At 38.5% G+C, this 22,928-nt stretch overlaps 1 protein-coding gene across 2 annotated transcripts; it reads right to left on the bottom strand.

Moving 5' to 3' along the window:
* Positions 1 to 1,251: 1,251 nt before the first annotated feature.
* On the bottom strand, positions 1,252 to 22,811 carry copz2 (COPI coat complex subunit zeta 2). Of its 2 annotated transcripts, XM_072368598.1 has the most exons (10): positions 22,703 to 22,792; positions 17,662 to 17,730; positions 17,274 to 17,358; positions 12,132 to 12,223; positions 11,190 to 11,245; positions 8,672 to 8,749; positions 8,442 to 8,493; positions 7,608 to 7,646; positions 4,954 to 4,986; positions 1,252 to 1,949 (listed from the first exon to the last, which is right to left on the bottom strand). In XM_072368598.1, exons 1-10 carry the CDS (start codon positions 22,718 to 22,720, stop codon positions 1,902 to 1,904), a joined length of 570 nt encoding a protein of 189 aa, XP_072224699.1. In that variant the 5' UTR covers positions 22,721 to 22,792; the 3' UTR covers positions 1,252 to 1,901. The 2 variants fall into 2 exon arrangements, with proteins under 2 accessions (XP_072224699.1, XP_072224698.1); XM_072368597.1 differs by lacking the exon at positions 4,954 to 4,986 and having other exon boundaries at positions 1,257 to 1,949; positions 22,703 to 22,811.
* Positions 22,812 to 22,928: the final 117 nt, after the last annotated feature.

The following is a 22,928-nucleotide window of genomic DNA, read 5'->3' as shown; positions in this document are numbered from 1 at the left end:
GATTCTTATCGGTGCAACAGCTTCCATTACATTCAGAATTTTCAAGTTGAAATGATCCAGCAGTCCGTCAACCAACTGTGCGCTCACTGTTGGTGACATAGCTATGGCCTCCCTAAACTGAGCACTTGTTTTCCCATTAATGTACCTCTTATCAACTGAAAAGCTGGTTGTTTGAACATTCTGAGTGGTCAATAAATCAAATAAAATATAGAAATGGTCAGACAAGGTCAAATCAATAACCACAACAGAAAAAATATCAACACCTTTAGAAATGACCAGGTCCAGAGTGTGACCTCAAAGGTGGGTCGAAATAACAAACAATAATTAAGAAAATTCATAAATAAAACTTGCACAGTATCCTGGAGATCTGTAAATGATTAAGAACAGAATTTTAGGAACACCCTTTAAAATAAAACTAAGATATTAGAAAGAAGACAAATCACCAAATGAGATCTCTTTACACTGGAATGTGTCTTTATATAATGCAGCTTCTAATCAGTCAGAAGAGGTTGGCTCCTTGGTATAATTCACAGTTGTGTGCTTTGAAGCAGACTGCAAGAAAGAGGGATCACAGATTCTAAATTGAAAACACGTTACTATTATTCAAAGAGATCACACGACATACAGATGTAACTCCATGAAAATTACTGTCGGGTTACGAAACGTATGTTATATTGTTGGTTTGTGTGAGTCTATGTAATGTATGTAAAGACACTGAAAGGGCTGGTTTCTAACTGCAGTTCCTTTAAGTAGCCACACGGAGGCGCTTCCTGTTCAGTCAATGCGGGAAAGGCAGTGATGCGTGCATTGCATGCTGGGAGGGAGACGCTATGGCAGAACTCCAAGATCGCTGCCACAATCGGCCATGACCGAGGTTCTTATTTTTGTAGAAAAAGAGTGTTGTTAACCGTTTATGAAACCGAGTCTTAGTGTGTTCATGTACTACGGAAGCTCCAGGACGGCTGTGACTGGAGGACTTGCCGTGTTCTGTTTTCTGTTTTTTTTTTGGCTGGATCGACAGGAACCAGGGATTGGAACGGGATCCTCAGTCTTTAGTCTTTAGCATCTGGTTCAGATGAACTTCGAAAGAATAACACACTATCCGGGTAGACTGCACATATATAGACTTGGACTTTAATCAAATGGACCTTGGTGTGACTTAACTGAACTGTGAACTTTGAACTTTAAACTTTGTCACCTTGATCCCTAAATTTTGAGAGCAGCTCAAAACTGAAAGGTGGACACTTTATTTTTGGTTTGTTATTTTCTTTATTGCTTGAAGGGGATACGAATCTAAACAGGTTCGTTATTTTATGTTGTGGAAATGAATTTTGGTTACCTCCCCTTACAAACTGTAACTAATTACCAGGTGACATGAGAGCATGTCACCTGGTATTCTGTATTCTGTTTTCTTGCTTTAAACATTTTTGCTGATCATGTGTGGATTTTTTTCTTTTATTCATACATTGACCTGAAGGTGTTCTGACTCATACATAGTAACAAATTACAGGCTACAAACTTGTAGAAATGTTGATAACAAGAACACTCAAATTATTTGCCATTTATATCTCCACAGCTTAATTGATAACTTGGTACTGGTTAACTGCCTGGTTATACTTTTTGATAGCCCTTTGAGAATAGCCCCATTTGGCTTGCTAAATTAATCTCTACATGTGCAAAGGCTAACATCACTCCCAAGACAAATAAGTTAAATACATACAACATACAGTCACAAAGAGAAACCAGAAAACCCAAGTACTGACTGGTTAATTGCTTTATAAAGCAGCCTACAACCTGACAGGCATGTGACGACCTTCCCTTTGGTTTGGCCCTATAAATGTAGATTAGGGACAAGAAACATTCACTCTAGCTCTTGACAGTTCAGCCTTTTTCTTCCCAAGTCATTTCAGTATGGACCATTTGATCTGCTCCTTGGCTGACTGCAGAACCTGAAAACCAGGAAAGAAGATGCACATAAAAAAGATGTTGCTGATGTACATACTGATGCTCAAAATGTTAGCCAAGTCATGGATGCAGAAAACATAGAGCTTTATAACTGCTGATCAGTTATACAGAAGTGTACAAATAATGTATACTCACCAACTGCTTATAAGCATTCTCTCATAATTCATAATAACTTCTATACAGTATGTGTGTTGAAGCCTTCAGTGAAGACATGTATCAGTAATCTTTACGGGCTGCACAAGCCATCATAGAAACAATTCATGCAGGTAACCTACAGATAGAATTGTGCTTTTGGTTTTAAATCTCACAAGTGCATAACGTTACAGTACCAACTTCAACCAGCAGAGGTCAGGCTGAACGCATACAGAGAACCCTGTGCAGTCCCGTGCCTCCATGATGGAGCTCAGCAGGAACAGAAACAGCCTGTGGATCTTTTGCTCATTGGATGTTTTTCTTCAGAAATGGAAATTATGTAACAAAAAAATAGCGGTAAATTTTTTATCATTTTAAATCTATTTTAGAAACTGGATACAATACAGTGTGGGGGTGGGGGGATTAATGTCTTATTCTGTTCACCGAGTTTGTTCCCAGCATCTGCTCAAATGTATCCACTTCCCCCACTTGTGTTGACTTGAACGATAGTTTAAGAGATAACAGTCAGTCACCCAAACCCTGTGTTCCCACACATCAAGTTTATTTCCTCTTCCTGCTGATATAAAAGGCTGGAAGCTCTGTCTGCTGGGCATGAAAAATAAAACTTACTGGAAAGTGTTCCACCTTATTCCTGTAAACCACGTTTATGATGTAAAATGTAACACGTTACTGGATAAATGAAAGATTTCTAGTAGCCTAGTAGCTGCCATGACTTTTAATCATTAATGTCAGTTAATGTGCTTTGTGTCAGAAAATCATCTGCTCGAGCAGATGTAGTGTTGAAATAACGTACTGCATGTATTCCTCTCCTCAAACACCCTGTCCCTGTGACATATTTGGGTATGATTGGTCTTTCTTAAAAATATGTAAATAAATAAAAGCAAATGTGTGTTTAAAAACATTAAACAGATTATTTCAGCCAGCCTGTTTTTCTCCCTCTGAAATATTCTGTTCCCCTTTTAACAGGGGGCTTGGGTTCAGAAACAGCAGACCGAGCTTCCAGCCTTATCAGCAATAAGAAGAAATAAACGCGATGTGTTTGGGTGACCGACTGTGTTATAACGGTGTAAAAAAAAAAAAAAAAAAAAAAACACACACACACCAAACCGTGTCAAAAAGACGTTTTATACTGGGTTCTGGTGGTCAGTACAGCACTGGTGTTCAGTCATGGCAGTGGGTTGATCTTTTTTTTTTTTTTTTTTCCTTTTTTCTAGACGCACCCTAACGTAACACATCAGTGCACTCGGTCAGTGGTGTTTGAAAGATGGAAAGTAGAAAGAGCGAGGGTGGTGTGGTGAAGGCTAGAATTAAAAAGAGGAAAACTCTGGAAACATATACAGCTAAATGTGCAAAAATTGGCAACTTTTTCACTAAGACGAGCTTGCGGTTTGTAACGTCAAATAAGGACGACGAAATGGGTAAGGCAATATGTTGAACCCTGCCTGCAAAGCACCGTTCAAGTTAATTAATTATCAAGTCAATGAATTGTGTAGTGTTGTGGCATATAACGTAACGTTTAAATAATAGTATGATGCGGGACCCCATAACTGGGAAACTTTGTCTTGTAGCCCCTCAGAGATACAGCATCAAGCACCAGCTATGAGCCCACAAGTCCAGAGTGGACAGGTCTCAACAAAAGAGAAACACTATAAGAATTTGATAGAATGTTGTACCACATTCCAACAGCAGGTGTCGCAGGGCACTCATTTAACACCCCCAGGATTCAGGAGAATGCAGTCGGTACTTTTCTGATATATTATTTTTCTGAAGTACATTTACTCAACAACTTTTCACTGACAGCTTCATAGGTAATTCAGACATTTAGATTGTATATACTATGGGTAGAATCGCTGTTAAAAATCGAATGATAACATATTAAAGACTGTAACAATATCATGTACAATTGAATCCCACAGATTTCTTTTGCTTGATAATTCTACATTGTGGTATTTCTCAGAGATTTTACTTTTACTGGAATATTACTATAACATGCTAGAAACTTTTTGTCCACTGCAGTTGTAATTCAATAAACTGATAATATGCCAATTTCTTGAGAATTTTCCATTTCTATAGTATGGCTAGGTTCTCAGAGATACTTTTGTACAATGCGTTTAGAAGAGTCCTGACCTTAGAGATGTTAGGTGTAAAGTAAAGTAGTAGTGTTTTATATTATGACAAAACAATGGATCATGTTTGCTGTGTCTCTGAGGTTTTTTCAAGTTGCACAGAAGTGGAGATATACTGAGAATACAAATCACTGTACTTCTGAGACTGGAGTACATACATGCAATAGGATACAGTAGACTTCTTTGTTGGTTTAAAAACTACACATGCTATGCTTTATTTTAGTGTAGTCTGTGGAGCAGTTTCTCAACCTTTCACAAGCTTTTCTTAGTTCTGGAATCATGGCCACCAAACCAGGTAGGTTAACAAATGGTATAAGAATATATGTCAACTATCAAATGTTTTTCCCTTTCTTTGGAACGTATTCTCTGCTCAGATGGGTAAAACTGCCTGAAAATAATTTGACGTATACATACCTACAAAGTATTAGAAAACACTATTTCTGCACTGTAGGGATGAGCAGCAGTGGTGATGAGTGCAGGCAGAGTACACACTAAGAAAACTCTATGAGATGTAAGACACAATAACAATTCAGTGGATATTCTGACAGTAAGAGTTTTGATCATAGGGTGTACTGAACTAACAATCCAAAATTGAGTATTTTGTACTTATTGCTTTGGGCTGAAAGAAAGATAATTCATACCCATACTGTTGGATGTTAAACAGTCCGCAATAAAATAGCTTTGTAATACAATGTTAGTAGAAACTTACATTAGTGGTGAGTGCCAGTTTCTCTGTTAGGTGCTGTTAGGGTAAAAGCAACAGACAAACAGAACCTTAGTGAGTATATACACACAGACAAAGTGTGTTAAAAGCCAGAAAAACAAACAAGCCCATGCACAAGTGTGCAATAGGTAAGGTAAGAAGAAAGAGTGTTATCACTGGAGAACTGCAGTCGTTAAGGAAACTCACTGGACTGCATTAGCATGAAAATCAGTAAATTGGTGGAGAAATAAAAATCAGTCGGCATGAGTGGTTGAGTGTAACTGTGTTAAAGATAAAACAGAAGATTTTAGCTTCTCTTCATTGGCCCCCTGTTAAATTCAGAATAGAATTTAAGATTCTTCTCCTCACATATAAAGCTCTTAATGACCGAGCTCCATCATATCTTAAAGATCTCATTGTAAGATATTTTCCTAACAGAGCACTTTGCTCCCAAACTGCAGGTTTACTTGTGGTTCCCAGAGTTTCTAAAAGCAGAATGGGAGGCAGAGCCTTCAGTTATCAGGCCCCTCTCTGTGGAACCAGCTGCCAGTTTGGCTTCAGGAAGCAGACACCCTCTCTACCTTTAAGATCAGGCTGAAACTTTCCTTTTTGATGAAGCTTATAGTTAGGGATGGCTCAGGTGACCCTGAAACATCCCATAGTTCTGCTGCTATAGGCTTAGACTACTGGGGGAGCTCCCATGATGCACCTCTCCTCCCTCCCTCTTTACTCTCCATGTACATATGACATCATTGTTGTCATTAACTTGTGTTTCTCTCTCTCAGCAGGTATCTCTGACCTCGTGTTACGGTGCTTGTTGTCCCCTCTTTCCTGTCCTCTCAACCCCCAGCTGGGTGAGGCAGATGGTCACCCTTCTTTTGGCCTGGTTCTGATGGAGGTTTCGTCCTGTTAAAAGGTTGTTTTTTCTCTCCACAGTCATCTCATGCACGCTCAGGATTTGGAATTGGATCAAAGAGAAGTTTCGGTGCAATCTGTTGGTTTCCTTAGAATGTTTTTTTTATTTTTATTTTTATAAATTGGCTTTGTATGAATTGGACTAATTTAGCATTTATTAAATTTAATTTGATTGGATTGGATTCTAATTGGCTTCAATTGGACTGCATTTTTGAAGTACCTCAATAAGACATTTGTTGTAATTAAGCACTATATAAATATAAAACTGAATTTAATTGAATGACAATGGGTGGGAGCAGTTGGAAACATTGATTATATAATCAGACAGAGCAGAAGCTTCCGCTAGAGCTCAAAGACTGTCAAACATTTTTTACTCCACATCTGAGCTAAATGAACAACTGACTCAGTCCTGCAGCTGATTATCGTAGATAAAACCACAGAGGAGGAAAGTCTGAACAAAGCTATTCTATAACACGATCTGTCGGATCATGTGCTGATCAACAGCTGATCTTATCTCAAATCCATGAATCTCTGCTGTTTGATAGTTAATGTGACTCCAGCAGTCCACTATTGTGTTGTGCTAAAAATGATATAGATCTGTTATTAAGTCAGACCATGTCTACCAAACTCTCGAAATGTTACAGAAATGCACAAGGGGAGTAATGCAGACATGACAGCAACACAATCAGCTGCCACTAGATAAATGTAAAGCAGTGGAGGTTCCCCAGGGGTCCATCCTGGGACTCCTATTGTTCAATCTGTACATGCTCCCATTAGGCCAGCTAATACGCAGCTATAATGTGTCCTACCACAACTATGCAGATGACACTCAGATCTATGTGTCACTGACGGCAGGAGAACACGGGCCTGTAGATACATTGTGTCGCTGCATCCAACAGATCAGAGTGTGGATGCAAAACAATTTTCTCCAGCTAAACTCAGACAAAACAGAAACAAAGAGAAAGTGTTATCAGTCACCTTGAGAATCTCTCTCTCTCTCTCTCTCTCTCTCTCTCTCTCTCAAAAACCTAATAATCAGGTTAGAAATCTCGGGGTAATATTGGACTCAGACCTGAACTTTAACAGCTGCATTAAATCAATATCATCAGCAGCTTTTTACCATCTAAAAACCACTACCAGAATCAAAGGAATAGTGTCTAAACCAGACTTAGACAGCAGGTTGGACTACTGTAACAGCCTGCTCACTGGGCTCTAAAGGGGCTGTAAAACAGCTGCAGCACATCCAGAACACTGCTGCTCAAGTCCTGACTAGAACCAGGAAATATGACCATATTAGGCCAGTGCTCAGGTCTCTGCATTGGCTTCCTGTCGCTCAGAGAATAGACTTTTCAGCTGGGACTCTGAGAACCTCAGGGAGGGGTCTCTTTTATCTGCACTCTTCCCTTTTAATATAATTAATTAATGATTAATGATGATGAATTAATGAATAAGGATTATTTTTAATCTGTGATGGACTGGCGACCTGTCCAGGGTGTACCCTGCCTTTCGCCCGATGACTGCTGGGATAGGCTCCAGCCCACCCGCTACCCGATTAACGGACTGTCGGTATAGAAAATGGATGGATTATTTTTATGGAATGATTTTATTTGCCTACTTGTGATTTTATGTAGCTGTAAAACACTTTGAATTGTACAAATAAACTTGCCTTGCCTAGTGTCTATTTTTATGGATGTACTTTAAGTGCAACTCTTGTAGTGCAACATTATGAAATGTATGCGAGTTACCTGCGTCACACTTTGTTCTGTTAATGGGTTCTCATCTGCCTGTAAAAGAAAACGACATTATCATGAGTATAAGAGACAAAAAGCTAAAGTAAAACACACAGACACCAAAAGCAAATGCAAAGCACTGCAACCACCATCAGAACTGCAGAATCATGCTGGAGGCCAGTAACCACAGTGCTAGCAGTTGAACCAATCACAACTCCTACAGGAGTTTGAAAACATGCTAGCGGTGAGGGTTAAAAATGGCTATTTGATAGTCAGTCCATTACTTTGACTACTGAATGAATTAACATGCCATTTTCAGAAGTGTTCCCCTGAGGAATAAGTCTAATGACTTGGCTTTTCATCTACCAGTGGTTCAAACAATGGAACAGAAATACAGAAATATATTAGTCTGCGTGCTCTCTCATCATGCATTTCTATCCTGTCTCACCTATTGTTTTTCCATTCCCCAACCATCTTTCTGTCCTCTCTCTCTCTCTCTCTCTCTCTGTCTCCTTAACTCCCTCTCTTTCTCACCCTTGGTTTGTTTGTCTACAGAAGCAAGCTCCTGTCTGTGCTTCTTAGGTTACTGGTGATGTAATCAAACAGGACAAAGCCATAGGCTGTCTCTGACATAAGCTGTCACTAATCAAAAGAGGAGAGACAAGGAGAAGGAAAGACAAAGATGAAGCAGGTAAGAGGAGGCAGAAAAAGCAGTGAGAGTCATAACATAGTAATTCAAAACAGGCAAAAAAGCTGCCTCAGACATTATCACCTGCTTCCAAGTACATTTTCTGATGATAAATTAAATTGATATTACTAAAATATGGGAATGGTCAACAGTCATCCTACCCTGTAATTGACCTTCTGTAGGACTTGCTGGGGGTCACTCTCAATAATCACCCTGGCGACAGGATAAACAAACTTATTAGGAATGAGTTCTGCACAAGCAAGACTAACAATTAATTTTCTGGCATTTTATGAACAAAAAAATTTTAAAAAATTAGTTAATCACAGGTTAATTTTCACTAAGAGTAACCAAAACCTGCAGTAAATTAACATACAGTTAAGATTTATCTTACCCCCCATCAATGATTTCATCAAATACCAGGAACACTCCGTCCATGTTTTCCAGTAAACACCTCCGCTCCACATTTTTCCTGCAGCATAAGTGCAAATATTAGCCGCATCCAATCAAGTTCATGGTTTGTTCATTCACTAATTAATTATTCTTGCAGTGATTTGACTCATACTTATCAGAGCAGCCTAACTACTTACAAAAATAAATATTCTACATTGACTGTTCCTGTAGAGATTCAGCACCTCAGTCCACAATCTGAAGCTAAACCTAATTTGGAGCAGGTTTAACACTCTCCTACTTGGGAAAGGCAGACTGATGTTTACTCCAGTAAGTTTACACATTGTACCAACTCAAAGTTTCACTTTTTACAGCTGGTATATATAAAACTGTGCTCAGACTTTACTTTCAATCGAACAGAGCATATGCTTTCAATGAACATGCACACACAATTTCCAGCAGACCAGATATTTAGTAGCAAACAGGGTTTGAAGTTTGAGAACTGTAATAATGTTTGTCCACTGAAAAATAATATAAACTTTTGCTTCAACAAGATGGCCACAACCTCGACAAAGAAGAGAAGAGCTTTAGTATTAGCTATTTAGCTTTTAGCTAAAATTCTGGTCGTTCACACATGCTATCAAAAAGTGCAATTCCAACACCCTCGTCTCACCTGCTTTTGTGGCTCCAGCTTGATATTTATGTTCTTATCACAGTCTCACAAGGAAGATAAGTAAATTGAAGAACTTTTTATCCTTTCTGCATCATCATTAAACTGCAGCCCACCACGCTTTTTCAAATATTGTTGGCCATATTCAGTGAGAAGACAGAACAACTATGATTAAAAAAAACAACAAAGCTTGTTGTTCTTCATTTCAATTGTATAACATTTGGAGGAGTAAAAAATGCCTGCAGTTTTTTTTTATAACTCACTCTGACACAGAGATAGGGGACACAGATCTACTTCAATATTGTCCCAAAAATCTATATTTAAGCAACTGAATGCTTGAAACACAAGTGTTTGTTTGAACTTGGCAAGTGCTAGAAAAGATTAAACTCAGATCTAGAGTTGGAATGAAATTTAACTTCACACTGTCCCACTAAAATGTACAAATTGCCTGTCCCATTAATATTAGTTGATCATTTTTACTACTATATAATAACAAAAAATACCCACGTCTTCGTCACTCACATTCTGGATTACATCTGCACCAGTTCCCATGGCAACCACACCAACCGCTATGTTCCAGTCAATAATAAATGCTGATGTGAAACATACACACACTTTTGGCACAGACAGCTTTCAAACTAATCTTTGTGTTTTGTAATAAATTGAATACACATAAAAATAGGATGAACGTTTGCATATTTCAGATTTTATTTTAATTAGATCAGGATTGCTTCTTCTATTTTACATATAGTTTAACATAGACTTATTTCCTGAGAGGCTTGGACGAAATGATTGAATTGATTTGAATAACCTTGATTTGAATAAAACTTTATTCATTCTGAAATGGCAAATTATTTATGCAGCATAATGAATTTAAACAATTATCAGTAATTGTATGTATGTGTATATATATATATATATATATATATATATATATATATGAACGTAAACTCAATGCTAACAGTTCAGTATCCAGGGGACAGATCTCCTCTTTCACAGTGACATGTCCATGATCACACCATCTGTTATTAATAAGCCCTGCAATAACTTAATCTTTACTTTTGGGACTACTTCTGGTGTCTCCGTCTGCCTGAAAAGTCTAAAAGCCAGCTACAGAGGCACTGAAGTCCGGTATATGCTCTGTCTCTGTGAAACATGATACTTAATACTGCACATGATACTGCATTCTCCATATTTCCTCATTAGCACTTCAAGCTTGTCCATCTTCAAGCTTGTCCAAAGTGATCTCACTTTGCCCATAATGACTGGGGGAAGAAATGGTTTAAATTCTCACGGTCTTGATCCTGTTTGACATCAATGGCACTTCAATTTGAAGGGGTTTGGGGTCTTTTCTTCCAAGAAGAAGATGGCATTTGGTTGACTGTGGTTAGCATGGGAACTCATCATAAAAGATGTTGAAAAGTGTCACAAATACAAGGAGAAATCACACAAAAGGCACAGCTTCTAAACAAGAGTAAAAATATCTTCCAAAAATCTATATTTTGTGGAAAAGAAAAAAAAGAAACTTTGAGGAAAAAATACAAAATCCCCCACAATATGTTTAGATCATCAGCAACTTGCTGCCTCTATGGGGTGGTGCATTTTAGAATAATATTATCTAAAACAATTAATAACAAGATAAATAATAGAATAATACCCTGAATAATGATGTGCATGGATTTCTATTAGAATTGATGACAAATGCTTTGATGCATTTTTATGGAGAGAAGTCTGGAGCAACTGCCTTTTTTACTTTTTTTTTCTCCTTCAAGTTTTTGGTTCCAACAGTTTTATAAATAAAATCAAACTTTCATTCATCTATCTTTTTAAACAACTCCATGAAGGAACATACCTGAGGATGTGACTGAGGGAGTCAAACAAACAGTTGAGTACTGACATCAGCATCAACTGGCAAGAGAAAATGAATGAATAAATAAATATAATAAATTTGCAGATATTCAGCATGAACTAACCAGCCCCATACACCTACACTTTGTCAGTGTCTTAAAATACCCTGAGTGCCTCTCTAATTTATGCCTTAAAATACACCAAAGAAATCCGAGGCACGGATTTGGTACAGCAGTAGATTTGGATGGATGATTGTTCTTTCTGGCAAGACACTGAACCCCATACATCCCTTGATGTGCTTAGTGTGATAGTGTGTGCATGAAAAATACACATTTGTATCAAATCAGAAGCGCTGTGTGAGTGCATGTGTACGTTTGAAGAAGTGAATGAGAAACATGACAAAAAGTCACTCTGAAGACACTAACTGATGTGAAAAGTTTAGTCTGGACCATTTACCATTTACTAAGGTCTGTTTGCAAAAAGAACTTTGAAACTTTTCAGGTAAGCCTCCAAATGGATTACCAAATGAAGTCAATTTTAGGGCTACTTTTCTTTCCTGTTAATTTGAATATAAATTATTAATATTGTACAACAAACCTGCATCTTTATCAGTGAAGTTGTTACTAAAATACTTCAGACATGAAAACACGTGAAATTATGCATTATGTTTTACAAAGCAAACAATGTTTAAATGAACTAATATATGTTTCATATTTCAGATTCATCAAACTAACCACTACTTGCCTTCGATTCAGACAAATGACAATATCTTACAGCTTAGTCCCCTACAACAGACCATTTATGAAATTACTGTGCCTGTAGGAGTGACTGGAAGTAATCTACAACCTACCAGTGAGTCCTCTGCAACTGCCTTCTATCAAGTCATTTCTGTATTTTCTATAAAATGGGGAAATGTTATTTGATGAAAAATTTTAACTAATCTTACCTCATTTTCCTGAGCACTTCCAATGACGTAGAAGAAAATATCTATGCTGCTCTTATACACAATTGTCATCCCCTCCAGGAAAGCTATCTCGTCTGCAGAGAAATTTTGTAGAGTAAAGAACAAAAAGCAGAGTTTAACAGTACTTTTTGAAATGTAAAACAATACATTCTTAAATCCTTTAAAACTACCCCTTCTTTTAATATAAAACATTTATCTGTAATCCAGTTTTAAAAAATGTATTACATGTTGATGAAAATTTACTGTTTGACACATCATTGTCAGTTAACTGCATATATGTTGTGCCCTTGTTACAAATTTGACTCAATTAAACTGTTTCTATGAACAAGCTGGCCTAAACGTCACCCATAAAGTTAGCGAGTGGTAGATCCTCCTTAAAAGTGCGAGTGGCAGCCTGCTGCAGTAGCAAAGGACATATTTGTGTCTTTCTTTGTCTAGTGAGATTTTCTACTGAGCTTTTTTTCCAGAGAAAACAGATCTTTTTCTAAAACTTTTTTTCTATGCTAGTTTGGATGCTGTGCTGACAGAAAAATTTCTGATGGTAATTCTGGCACTTTTTTTACTTTAAGCAGAAATAATTTATCTTTCCAAACCACAAGAAATGCCTGGAATAAGACCCCTTAATCTAGATGAGTTGAAGATAAAATCTCTAGGATCCAGGAAAGGAACAAAACGTAGAAAAGAAGAGGAAGTTAAATAATTTATGTCCTTGATGATCAGGGGAAATGTGAGCTCAATGGCAGGTAAATTATTTGATTATTTGTTTCACTGAGACCACTTGACAGGAATGACTAATATCTCTCTACCCAGGTCTCAGACTGTACTAGCAGTAAAAGAAGGGATTACATCCTGTTAGAGAAATGCTAACTGATACTTTGGAGATAGCCCTGTTTCCTCTCAGAGGTGCTACGCTCTCTCAAAGACAACTTGAACACCCAAGCAACAAAGGTGCACACGCTTTCTACTAAAGTTGATAACCTCCAAGGTTTGGTCTGCTGGACCAGAAAATATGCTAATAATAACAGCATTGCTGAAATTAGTTGCCTGCATCTTAAGATTGTTATGAGGACAGACGGAGGCAAAACAATTGATTCCAATCTCAACTCATATCTCGCGTATTAAACCCTTTCCTTTCATTTATTTTTTTATGCCTTTTGGTGTGTTCCTTATTGAAAATTGTGGATGACATTACTACACTGTCCTTAAATGTGAAGGGGCTGAATTTTCCTTTCAAAACGCACCCCTATTCATGCTCTAATCATTTATGAAGTAGCCTTCTCTCCAATCTCAACAAAAGATCCGATGTCTTTAAATGATTATGCTTTAATTACTGGATCAGATATGAATAACCTTTTTGATCAAAACTTGGACCGGTCACATGGTGTAATATCTCTGGTTCCGGTAACTTCCCCCAAGGCTTTTCTCAAAGCCTGAACTTACTCAATATTTGGAGAACTCAGGCGACCCTGCGTTGGATGAAGCAGGTAGAGAAAATTAATGGATGAATGGATGAACTCTGGGAAAAACTGGGATCACTATGGCTCGATGCACTTAATTATGCTATTGAAAATAATGGTCTCCTTATAAATCAGCATATTGCTCTGATAACTGTATTGCTAAAACCAGAAAAGGACCCATTTGAAAGTGCAATTATTGTCCCATTTTACTGATAAATGCCAATGTTAAACTGTATGCTAAGGCGTTCGTTCTTTGCCTTGAAAAGGTGACGTATAATCTAATTGACTGGCACCTGATAGGATTTATCAAAAGGAAGGCTTTCCTCTGACAATATATTGATTTTTCATGGATGCACAAAATGCATTTGACTGACAGGAGTGGAAATACTTGGCGAGTTGTTTCGGCCCAAAATTTATCAAAATGGTTCAAATTTTGAATCTGAACTAACCATTGCTGAACAAGTCACCCCTTGGTATTCAAATAACACCATCACTGTCCTCTATTGTGAAGATTAATTATAGTGCCATTTTGAAAAAGATAGATGAAGATATTAGTAAGTGGATGCTTCTTCCTTCATTAGTACCCGGCTGGATCTCAGCAGTTAAAATGAATGTCCTATCCAGAATTAACTTCATAAGCTCTATGCTACCACTACCTCCCCCAGCTGATTACTGGAATAAGGAGGAGTCTTTGCTTAAATCATATATCTGGAACAACAGGTGCCCCCAAATAAAATGGGTAACATTACAAAGGCCTAAACTTAAAGGAGGCTGGGCCCTTCCAAATCATAACTATATCATTGGCCTTTTACTTTGCAGCACCTAATACACTGGTTGAACTCAAAAGCTGAGGTCCGCTGGTTAGAAATGTAAAGCCCTCTGAGGCTACAAGACTTCCTATTTTCAGGTGTCTCACTTAAACACTTTGCTCTTTCAGACATTGCCCCATAATCTCCTTGTTGTTAAAGAATAAAAAAGTACTTCGGAGGGAAGGTCAAACAGCACAAAAACTCTCCTCTCTGGTATAATCACTCCTTATTGTCAGGGAACCATTTACACGTGGCCCATATGTCGTTACATATGTACTCAATTACATAAAGGGGGAAAACGCCTTACAAAGCATTAGCGATCTGGTGTCACTCTACGAGATCCCTAATCATTTTCTGTTACACTTTTTCAGACTACTTTCAGCTCTCAAGCAGTCAATGGGGCTCTGAATTAAAGCTACATCCAATTGTGGATCTAATAATAAAGATAGTGTCTTTCTTTTTTATACTTGCAATTGTCTGGGCATTTAAAATCCTCTGACTACACAATTAAAGAATGGCAAAGGTAGATGGAAAAGTTGCAGAGATACATTAATTGGGATATTATTTGGGACAATATTTAAAAGTTCATCTAAAGACGTCAGGCCATGGTTTATTCATTTCAACATATGTCGCCACACTCATAACACCACAGAAAAGACATTTGATGAGGTTAGATCCCTATCTGTACTATTTGTTTTGCATTTGGCATGGTTGGTACTTGAATGCATTCTCTGTGAGGCTGCCCTCAGGTGTTTATGTTCTAGAGTAACGTAGTTAACACCATTGCAAAATTAACAAGTACTATGAACCCTGCATTTCTTCTTTTACTGGTTATTCATTTATTAGTTATGTTAATGGGAAGATCTATGCTGTACTAGTTTTTCACGAGATTAAAATGCTCGTCTCCCTCTGCTCAAAATCTTAAACATTTCATTAAAAAAAAAGAAAAAGAAAAAAGAAGAGATATTAATGGTTTTAAAACACGGGTGGTGTAATCCTTAGTGAGATGGAGCGACTCTGCACCCCAGACTCACACTCTTCTGTACAACGTTGCTTTAGCTCATTGAGGTTTGCAGCATTGGTTTCTGCACAGCTCTCTTAAGGTCCCACCACAGCATTTCAGTCAGGCTGAGGTCTGGACTCTGACTGGACCATTGCAACACCTTGATACTTTTCTTTTTCACACATTCTGTTGTAGATCTGCTGCTGTGTTTGGGATCATTGTCCTGTTAATGAGCCAGTTTCAGCCCAGCTTTAGCTGTGGGACAGATGGCCTCACCAAATCAAATCATCTCCTACTCTACCCATTTAAACAAGTCCCCTAAAGCCAAATTGCAATAAATCAGTATTAAAATCACTAAATTGGACCAACAACTCGCTACTTGTTGATTTACAGACTGAATTTGATATCATCAATACTAGTGATGTAGAGCGACTTGTTTTATGATCACGCTCCACATATCATGAACATGGTGATAAGGAAAGCCAGCTCCTGGCTCACCAACTACATTGCCAGCCAGGCTCACATATCATTGGGCACATTGCATAGGGATCCCACCACCATTAATTCTGTTTTTCACTCATTCTATTCCTCTTTATAAGAGTCTGAATCTCCACCCGACACCACTGAAATTAATTCATTCCTAGATAGCCTCAATTTCCCTGTGATAAACTCAGATGCTGCTAAAGAACTTGACTCACCATTAACGGTAAAGAAATCATTTTTGCCATGAGATGCGTGCAAAATAATAAAGCTCCTGGTCTGCCCAAAGTAAAAAAAAACATCCTAGGAGGTTGAGAGGTTGACTGTATGCCTTGCTCTTGATTCATCAAGATGCACAGTATTTCTATTGTATCAATATGTTTATATCGTGATGTGGTATTCAATGTAAATATGACATTGGTTCCTGTTCTAATGTGCCTTAACTCCTAATAAAAATATAATAAAAAACAAAAACAAAAAAATAATATGATAGGAAGAAAACAGAAGATAGAAAACAGGGGTGTAAAGGAAGAGTGAGATGCGGGAGAAGGACAGACCCTGACACAGCAAAGAGATGTTGAGTAGATGAGAAGACTATGCAGGGGGGGGGCAGTAAAATTACATAAATTAGAAGAAAGAGAAAAGAAGGAATAAAGGAGGCGTCTAGAACAAAAGGGGAGGATGCTGCGTGACTGACAAGGAGACAAACCAGTGGTAGATCAGGTATCAACTGTGTGAATGTTACAAAAACTAGAAGTGGGTGCTGATCAGGTTTCCCCAAAAAGAAAGCACCGATACTCTCCCAAAGTCTTTCTTGCTACATTTACATGGGTCACTGTCCAACTCTGTCATGAATACCACAGATTAGATTCAGTTCCACAGTGCAAATTGGGAATAAAAACATGCAAAATTGCTTTAGGCAACTAACAGCAGAAACTGCAATAGTTGACACTGGAGATGTGTGGGAGTGTTCATTACAATACAAGGGGTGTCATGACGGGCGGCCGGACAGGTTCGATTCCCCACTCTCACCACTCAAAATGATTGGTGAAACTGACAGCTGGAGGGAGGTCAGTCACCTCCTTGCCATGGCCGAGGTGCCCTTGAGCAAGGCACCGAACTTCCATGCTCCCAGCCCACCGCTCCAGTCTATGGCATCTGTCTCTATGAGTGTGTGACCCTGTGCATGTGCATGTGCATGTGCATGTCCAACCTGGATGGGTTAAATTCCGTGTGTCCCTGTATATGACAATAAAATCTGATCATAATCTTAATGATAGGAGGGGGATGGGGATAAAAAAAAATATATATATATATATATATATATATACAAGAAAACACACACATAAATAAATGACATAAATAAAGAACTTACTGTCCGCTTTGTGTGTTTTGTTGAAAACGTTGCTCTCAAAGTTTTTCTGCTCCTTCATGGAGGGGTAAAGCTCAGGATCATAGTACTGAAATACACAATTATCAGTGATACTGGTTTAATGATCAGTTCAGTATGTCACAAAATGCTGAACTGCCCAAAGAGAACTTAGCCTACTATTTGAAACATCTTGCCTTAAAGTATGGCTGTGGAATCCACAAATTAAACTTTACAAACAAATGTAATATTGAAAGAGTGAAAGCAGTACTGCGTTTATTTCGGTGGATTAACTTATCAAAGAACGTTTACAGTAATTGTACATTCAGTGAAAGAAGAAATTTAATGTAATTTACAGTTAAAGGCCAAAAGACGTAACGGCCACTTAACTTACCTTTGACACAAGTCTGTTGCCATCATTATCAAGTATAAAAACAGCTTTTACTGTGTAGAGGGAAGGCTCCTGCAACAATATACAGAAAAGGTATTCTTTAATTATTTAACTTTGCTCATTTACCCCAGAAAGCTCATAGAAACATGCAATGAAAAGATGTAATACCACAGCTCCAGTCACATTCATTCCTCCCACACTTGGTTAGTGTGTGGCATCACACTTTATTATTCAGATACAAGCTTCATTTTAGGTACCATTTGCTTTATTTTCACCCTAGTCTTTAACCACACAAAGCTGTCCAGCTCGACAATACTTTAGTTCTGGCAGCATTCACACTTTGAAATAAACCAGTGTAAAGACCTGTGAATGATACGTGCCAATAAAAATCATTTTCCAGAAGTGTAAATGACAGAAAACTTACATTCATTGACACATACATGACTTACTCATCCATCCATCCACGTGTTTGTCTCCATGGAGAACTTTTAGACCCGGGACAAAGTTCTGTTATGCACTGACTAGCAAAGATTCACAGTCAGAGTGTATCACAGAACTTAGACCAGAAACTAAGAACATCCCAAGTTCAGTAGCTATGGTGCCAAAGTGAGGGGAGGAGGCTGATGTAGATGGATCTGTTACCACATGCACTTTTCATGCAATGAAAGCACCATCTAACTTGTTCAATAATGACCTAAATTTTTGGGATGAGTAAAATTATACTGGTTTAACCAAAATAAATAATAGCTGTCAACTTTGACCAGCTGTGATTCTAACCAGTTCTAATTGTTCTTTGTCCTTAATGCCAACCATATGACAACATAACCATCCCATTTAAGTGTACACTTCCCACTGATACTTGTGTGCATGATTGGTTGTCTTTTATGTTTTCTCAAAGTTATGATGTTTTATACCGATCAACAGAATGTGTATTATAATGATACTATGGTAGATCAAGCCCACGATAGTATCATTATACTGCAAGTAAGGGTGACTCAGGAAGAGCAGTTGTCTGTCAATCAAAATGTCATTGGTTTGACCCCTAGCTTCCCTGGACCAGTGTTCTTGGGCAAGACACTGAACCCAAAGTTTCCAACTGATGACTGCATCAGTATGTGAAAGAAAGAAAAAGCTTTGGCTTTCGATCATAAGAGTTTGAATAGGGCAACTGGACTTCTTGGATCATGAAGACATTTCAGCTCTCATCCAAAAGGCTTCTTCAGTTCTGAACTAGATGGTGGGGAGTACGAGCTTATAAGCAGAGAGGGTCGTTACGGTCACATGTGTCACTGAGCTCCCACCAATGTGCATGTTGTTAGAGTCATTATCACCTCTGAATTGTCCACCTGCCTGAAAGGGCGAGTTCTGGTCACAGGATCCAAGGTATGAATGGTTGTGAAACTGCCTGGGGAGAAGAGATGATGCTGCATCGTAGGTGCTGGGAAGGTGATACATGATCGTCTTCAAGATCCAAGAAGTCCAATTTTTTTTTATTTTTTTTTTACAATTCATTTGGCTCAAAGCATGAGGGAAAAGAAGCCAACTCTGGCTAAAATCTGACGGGCTCAGAGCAAAAGCTCGATGGAAAAGCCATAAACATAGTATCTATCCATCCATCCATCAGTTTTCAGCTGGTTATGATCACCAGCAATGTTATGAGCACAGACGCCCAGATTTCCTTCTCTTCAGCCACCCCCTCCAGTTCTTCAGGAGGGCCCATGAGGTGTCTCAAGTCAGATGATATAATCTCCCCAGCAAGTCTTGTATCTGCCCCAAGGCCATGTCTTCATGGGACGTGTCCACTACATTTCCTCTGGGTGGTATCCAGAAGGCATACTAACCAGATGCCCAAACCACCTAAATTCAATACAGAGGAGACTAGTGACTCTACCTTGAGCCCCTACCAAATGACCAAGCTCCTCCCCCTATCCCTAAGGATAAATCAATCCACACTATGGAGAAAGCACATTTTGGCTGCTTGCATTTCCAATCTCATTCTTTCAGTCAGTACTCACAAGTCATGATCATAGGTGAAGGTTGATATGTAGACTGACTGGTGAAAACGGCTTTGCCTTTCAACTCAACACTCTTTTCACCACAATTGTCATAAGACATCTTTTCATGTGTTGTTACATGATGGTGGAATGACCTACTGAGCGCTACCCTGTCTATCTTGAAGAAAGTCTTGAAGAACCAGCTCTTCAGAGAGCATCTCCTACCCTAACACTTACCCTGTACTTCCCCACTTCACTTTCTCTTTCTGTACTTCCCTCTATGCTTGCACTCTATCTCTACACTATCACCCCTGTCACCTCTGACAGAGTCTGACTAGTGGTTTTCTTCTACATAGCTTATTGTTAGCTTTGATATTAGTTTTAATGTTGTATCCTTATTTGTAAGTCGCTTTGGATAAAAGCATCTGCTAAATGCAGAAACATTAATATAAACCTTCTCATCCATCATGGAAAAACTGATAAATATTCAAATTTGAAAAATAACAATGTAACCAGAAATTAGGAGAGAATAAAAAGTTTAATAAAAAAAATTATATTGAAAACATGAAGGGGTGAATAAATCATTCATTCATTCATCACCACATGGATGATTATGTTTCAGCTGGCAACAAGTTATTTAACCCAAAGTGATGCAGTGAGTAGCTTCTCATTTCTTAAATACACATCCTGTGGTTGTGGAAAAGCTGTTCATCTGTGTCAGAGGGGTCAAATTATTGACATTCACCAATCAAAGAAAACATCTGAGGACAATTGCTGGAACTACAAAATTGGGTTAAAAGCTGTCCAACGCATCATTAAAAACAGGAAGGATAGTGGGAACCAACATCTTTGAGGAAAAAATGTGGTTGGAAAAGATTTTCATTGATCGTGATTGGCGATCACTTAAACGTTTGGTGAAATCAAATCGTAAAACAACAGTAGAACTCACGGCTTTGTGAAAGTACGAGCATTTCCACACGCACAATGTGAAGGGATAGGGACTAAACTGCTGTGCAGCCTTAAGAAAACATCTTATCAGTGAAGCTAATTGTTAAAAAAGTCCAGATTTACCCTGTTCCAGAGTGATGGGCTCAACATGAGGTCAGCTGACTACCTGAATATACTGAATGACCAGGTTATTCCATCAGTGGATTTTTTCTTCCCTGATGGCACGGGCATATTCCAAGATGACAATGCCTAGATTCATCGGGCTCAAACTGTGAAAGAGTGCTTCAGGGAGCATGAAACATAATTTTCACACATGGGTCGGCCCCCACAGAGTCCAGACCTTAACCCCACTGAGAATCTTTGGGATGGGCTGGAGAAGGCTTTGTGCAGCAGTCCGACTCTCATCATCACTACAAGATGTTGGTGAAAAGTTAACTCTGGACAGAAATAAATGCTGTAACACTGCAGAAGCTTATCGAAACGATGCCACAGCAAATGCATGCCGTGATCAGAACTAAAGGCGGTCCAATGAAATATTAGAGTGTTTTTTTTTTTCAACAGACTGTGTATTAATTCAAAACTATTTAATTTTTGTTTAAAAAAAAATAATTCAATCAAAAATTAGAGTAAAAATAAGAGAATGAGAATGTTTTGAATTAAAATTTGAAATTCGTATTTTATCTTTATACCTTTATTTATCTTTTTTTATTCATATGTGTATATTCCCCAATTTCTTTTCACTAAATGACAGATTTAGGGCACCACAGAGACATCTCTGGCAAATCTTTAGGTGATATTATGTACAATAAAGTCATTATTCTGAAATTGCTCAGCACTATTTTTTTTTTTGCAGATTGAACCTCTGCCTATCATCACCTCAGAAAGAAGGTGTCCTTTATATGCCCAATCATATTACTGCTGCATTTAACCCAATTAGTTATTTTTTTAGACATCAAATTCACATGAGCTGATGAACCAGTAAAATGTCTCACTTTAAACATTTGATGGTCTTCATGAATTATTGCAAGCTAAAGCTTTGTTAATTAGATCTGAAAATAGTTTAATTTTACAGTGTCACAACCTTTTTGGAATTGGGTTGTACTTAATGAATAAAAAATAACAGCAGCTATTTATAATGTTGGACATGTTTTAATTAGCATCATGGTCGACTAATATTAGCATATTTGCTTCTGATTACCAAATATGTTTCACATTTTAAAAATGGACTTTAGATTTCTTTAGGTAAAATGACAATACTCAGGCCTGGTTTAAAAACCTTACAAGTTCAATAAAATTGCTTAATAAAGTTGCTTTTCACAATCTCTTGTTGTTTTTGCTTCTTAAACCTAAAGCAAATCAGCGCAGTGGAGCATGGGTGTTGCGTATGAAAGAGACAGACATCTGACACAGGTTTTTTGGAAGGCAAATATGAGGGAAGACGGATGACAGGCCGAAATAGCGAGTGAGACTGTGTAAAGGGTGCGCAAGGCAAACGAGGAGGGAGAGAGAACGGTGGACGTGGCACCTACCCTGCTTTACACGTCACTACATTTCTGCCCAACAGAAGCACACACTGAAACGCGCAGATCCGCTTTAACTGCACTCATTTCATGAAAATACACACAGCATCTCTGAAGTGGTTATCTTTGCAGGATCGGGTCGTTGGCTTTCCCTGTCTTGTCCTGCTGAACGAAGTGAGAAAGCTGGAGATTAACGCTGTGGCTCAACTAGTCCATGAACAGAGTAAACGTTTGGAGAAGTTATCACTGACACTGCTTCCATTTCTAAACCCATACAGGAGAGAAAGTGCGAGGGTTACTAAATGCATCACGAACACTGATCTGCGCATTTAGTCAAATAATGTGTCAGATCCCATCTGTTCATGCATAAAACCTGATGTTTTAATAATCTGCAGCCAAGACCTCTTCCTTCCCTCCCAGTCTCTCTCATAATGTCTTCCACCGAAACTACCATAATGCAACAAATGTCCGGCCGGAATGCTGATAGGAAAAGAGAGAGAACACCCTGCTACCTGTTAATCCCTCCATCCCATACACAGACGAGCTGAATCTCGTGTCTGCTGGAACGGCGGAGAAACTCACCGGGGACGTGGAGTCCATCGCTGCTGCCGCCGCCGTCGCCGCGCTCGTTCTTTGTGTTGACGTGGACAGCCTCGAGCTGTCACACCGCGATCACGGCTTTTTTAATAATGGGACAGCCTTGGCGCGCTCCCGCCTCCGCATCAGCCAACCGGATAGAACCAAAGACTCGAAGCCACGAGCACGACGCCACCCAAACACGCAGAAAGTCCTCCTGACACGCCTCTTC

Source organism: Leuresthes tenuis, unplaced genomic scaffold (genome assembly GCF_036924035.1).
Source record: "Leuresthes tenuis unplaced genomic scaffold, fLeuTen1.0.hap1 SCAF_17, whole genome shotgun sequence".
NCBI lineage: Eukaryota > Metazoa > Chordata > Actinopteri > Atheriniformes > Atherinopsidae > Leuresthes > Leuresthes tenuis.
This window is presented reverse-complemented; position numbering and strand designations above follow the sequence as displayed.

Excerpts from the sequence above, each read along its gene's own strand:
- copz2 (XM_072368598.1), bottom strand. Across the intron at positions 17,359-17,661 it reads GCAACAGACTTGTGTCAAAG|TACTATGATCCTGAGCTTTA; the intron begins GTAAGTTAAGTG and ends TGTGTATTTCAG. Across the intron at positions 4,987-7,607 it reads CAGAACAAAGTGTGACGCAG|CACCTAACAGAGAAACTGGC; the intron begins GTAACTCGCATA and ends TTACCCTAACAG.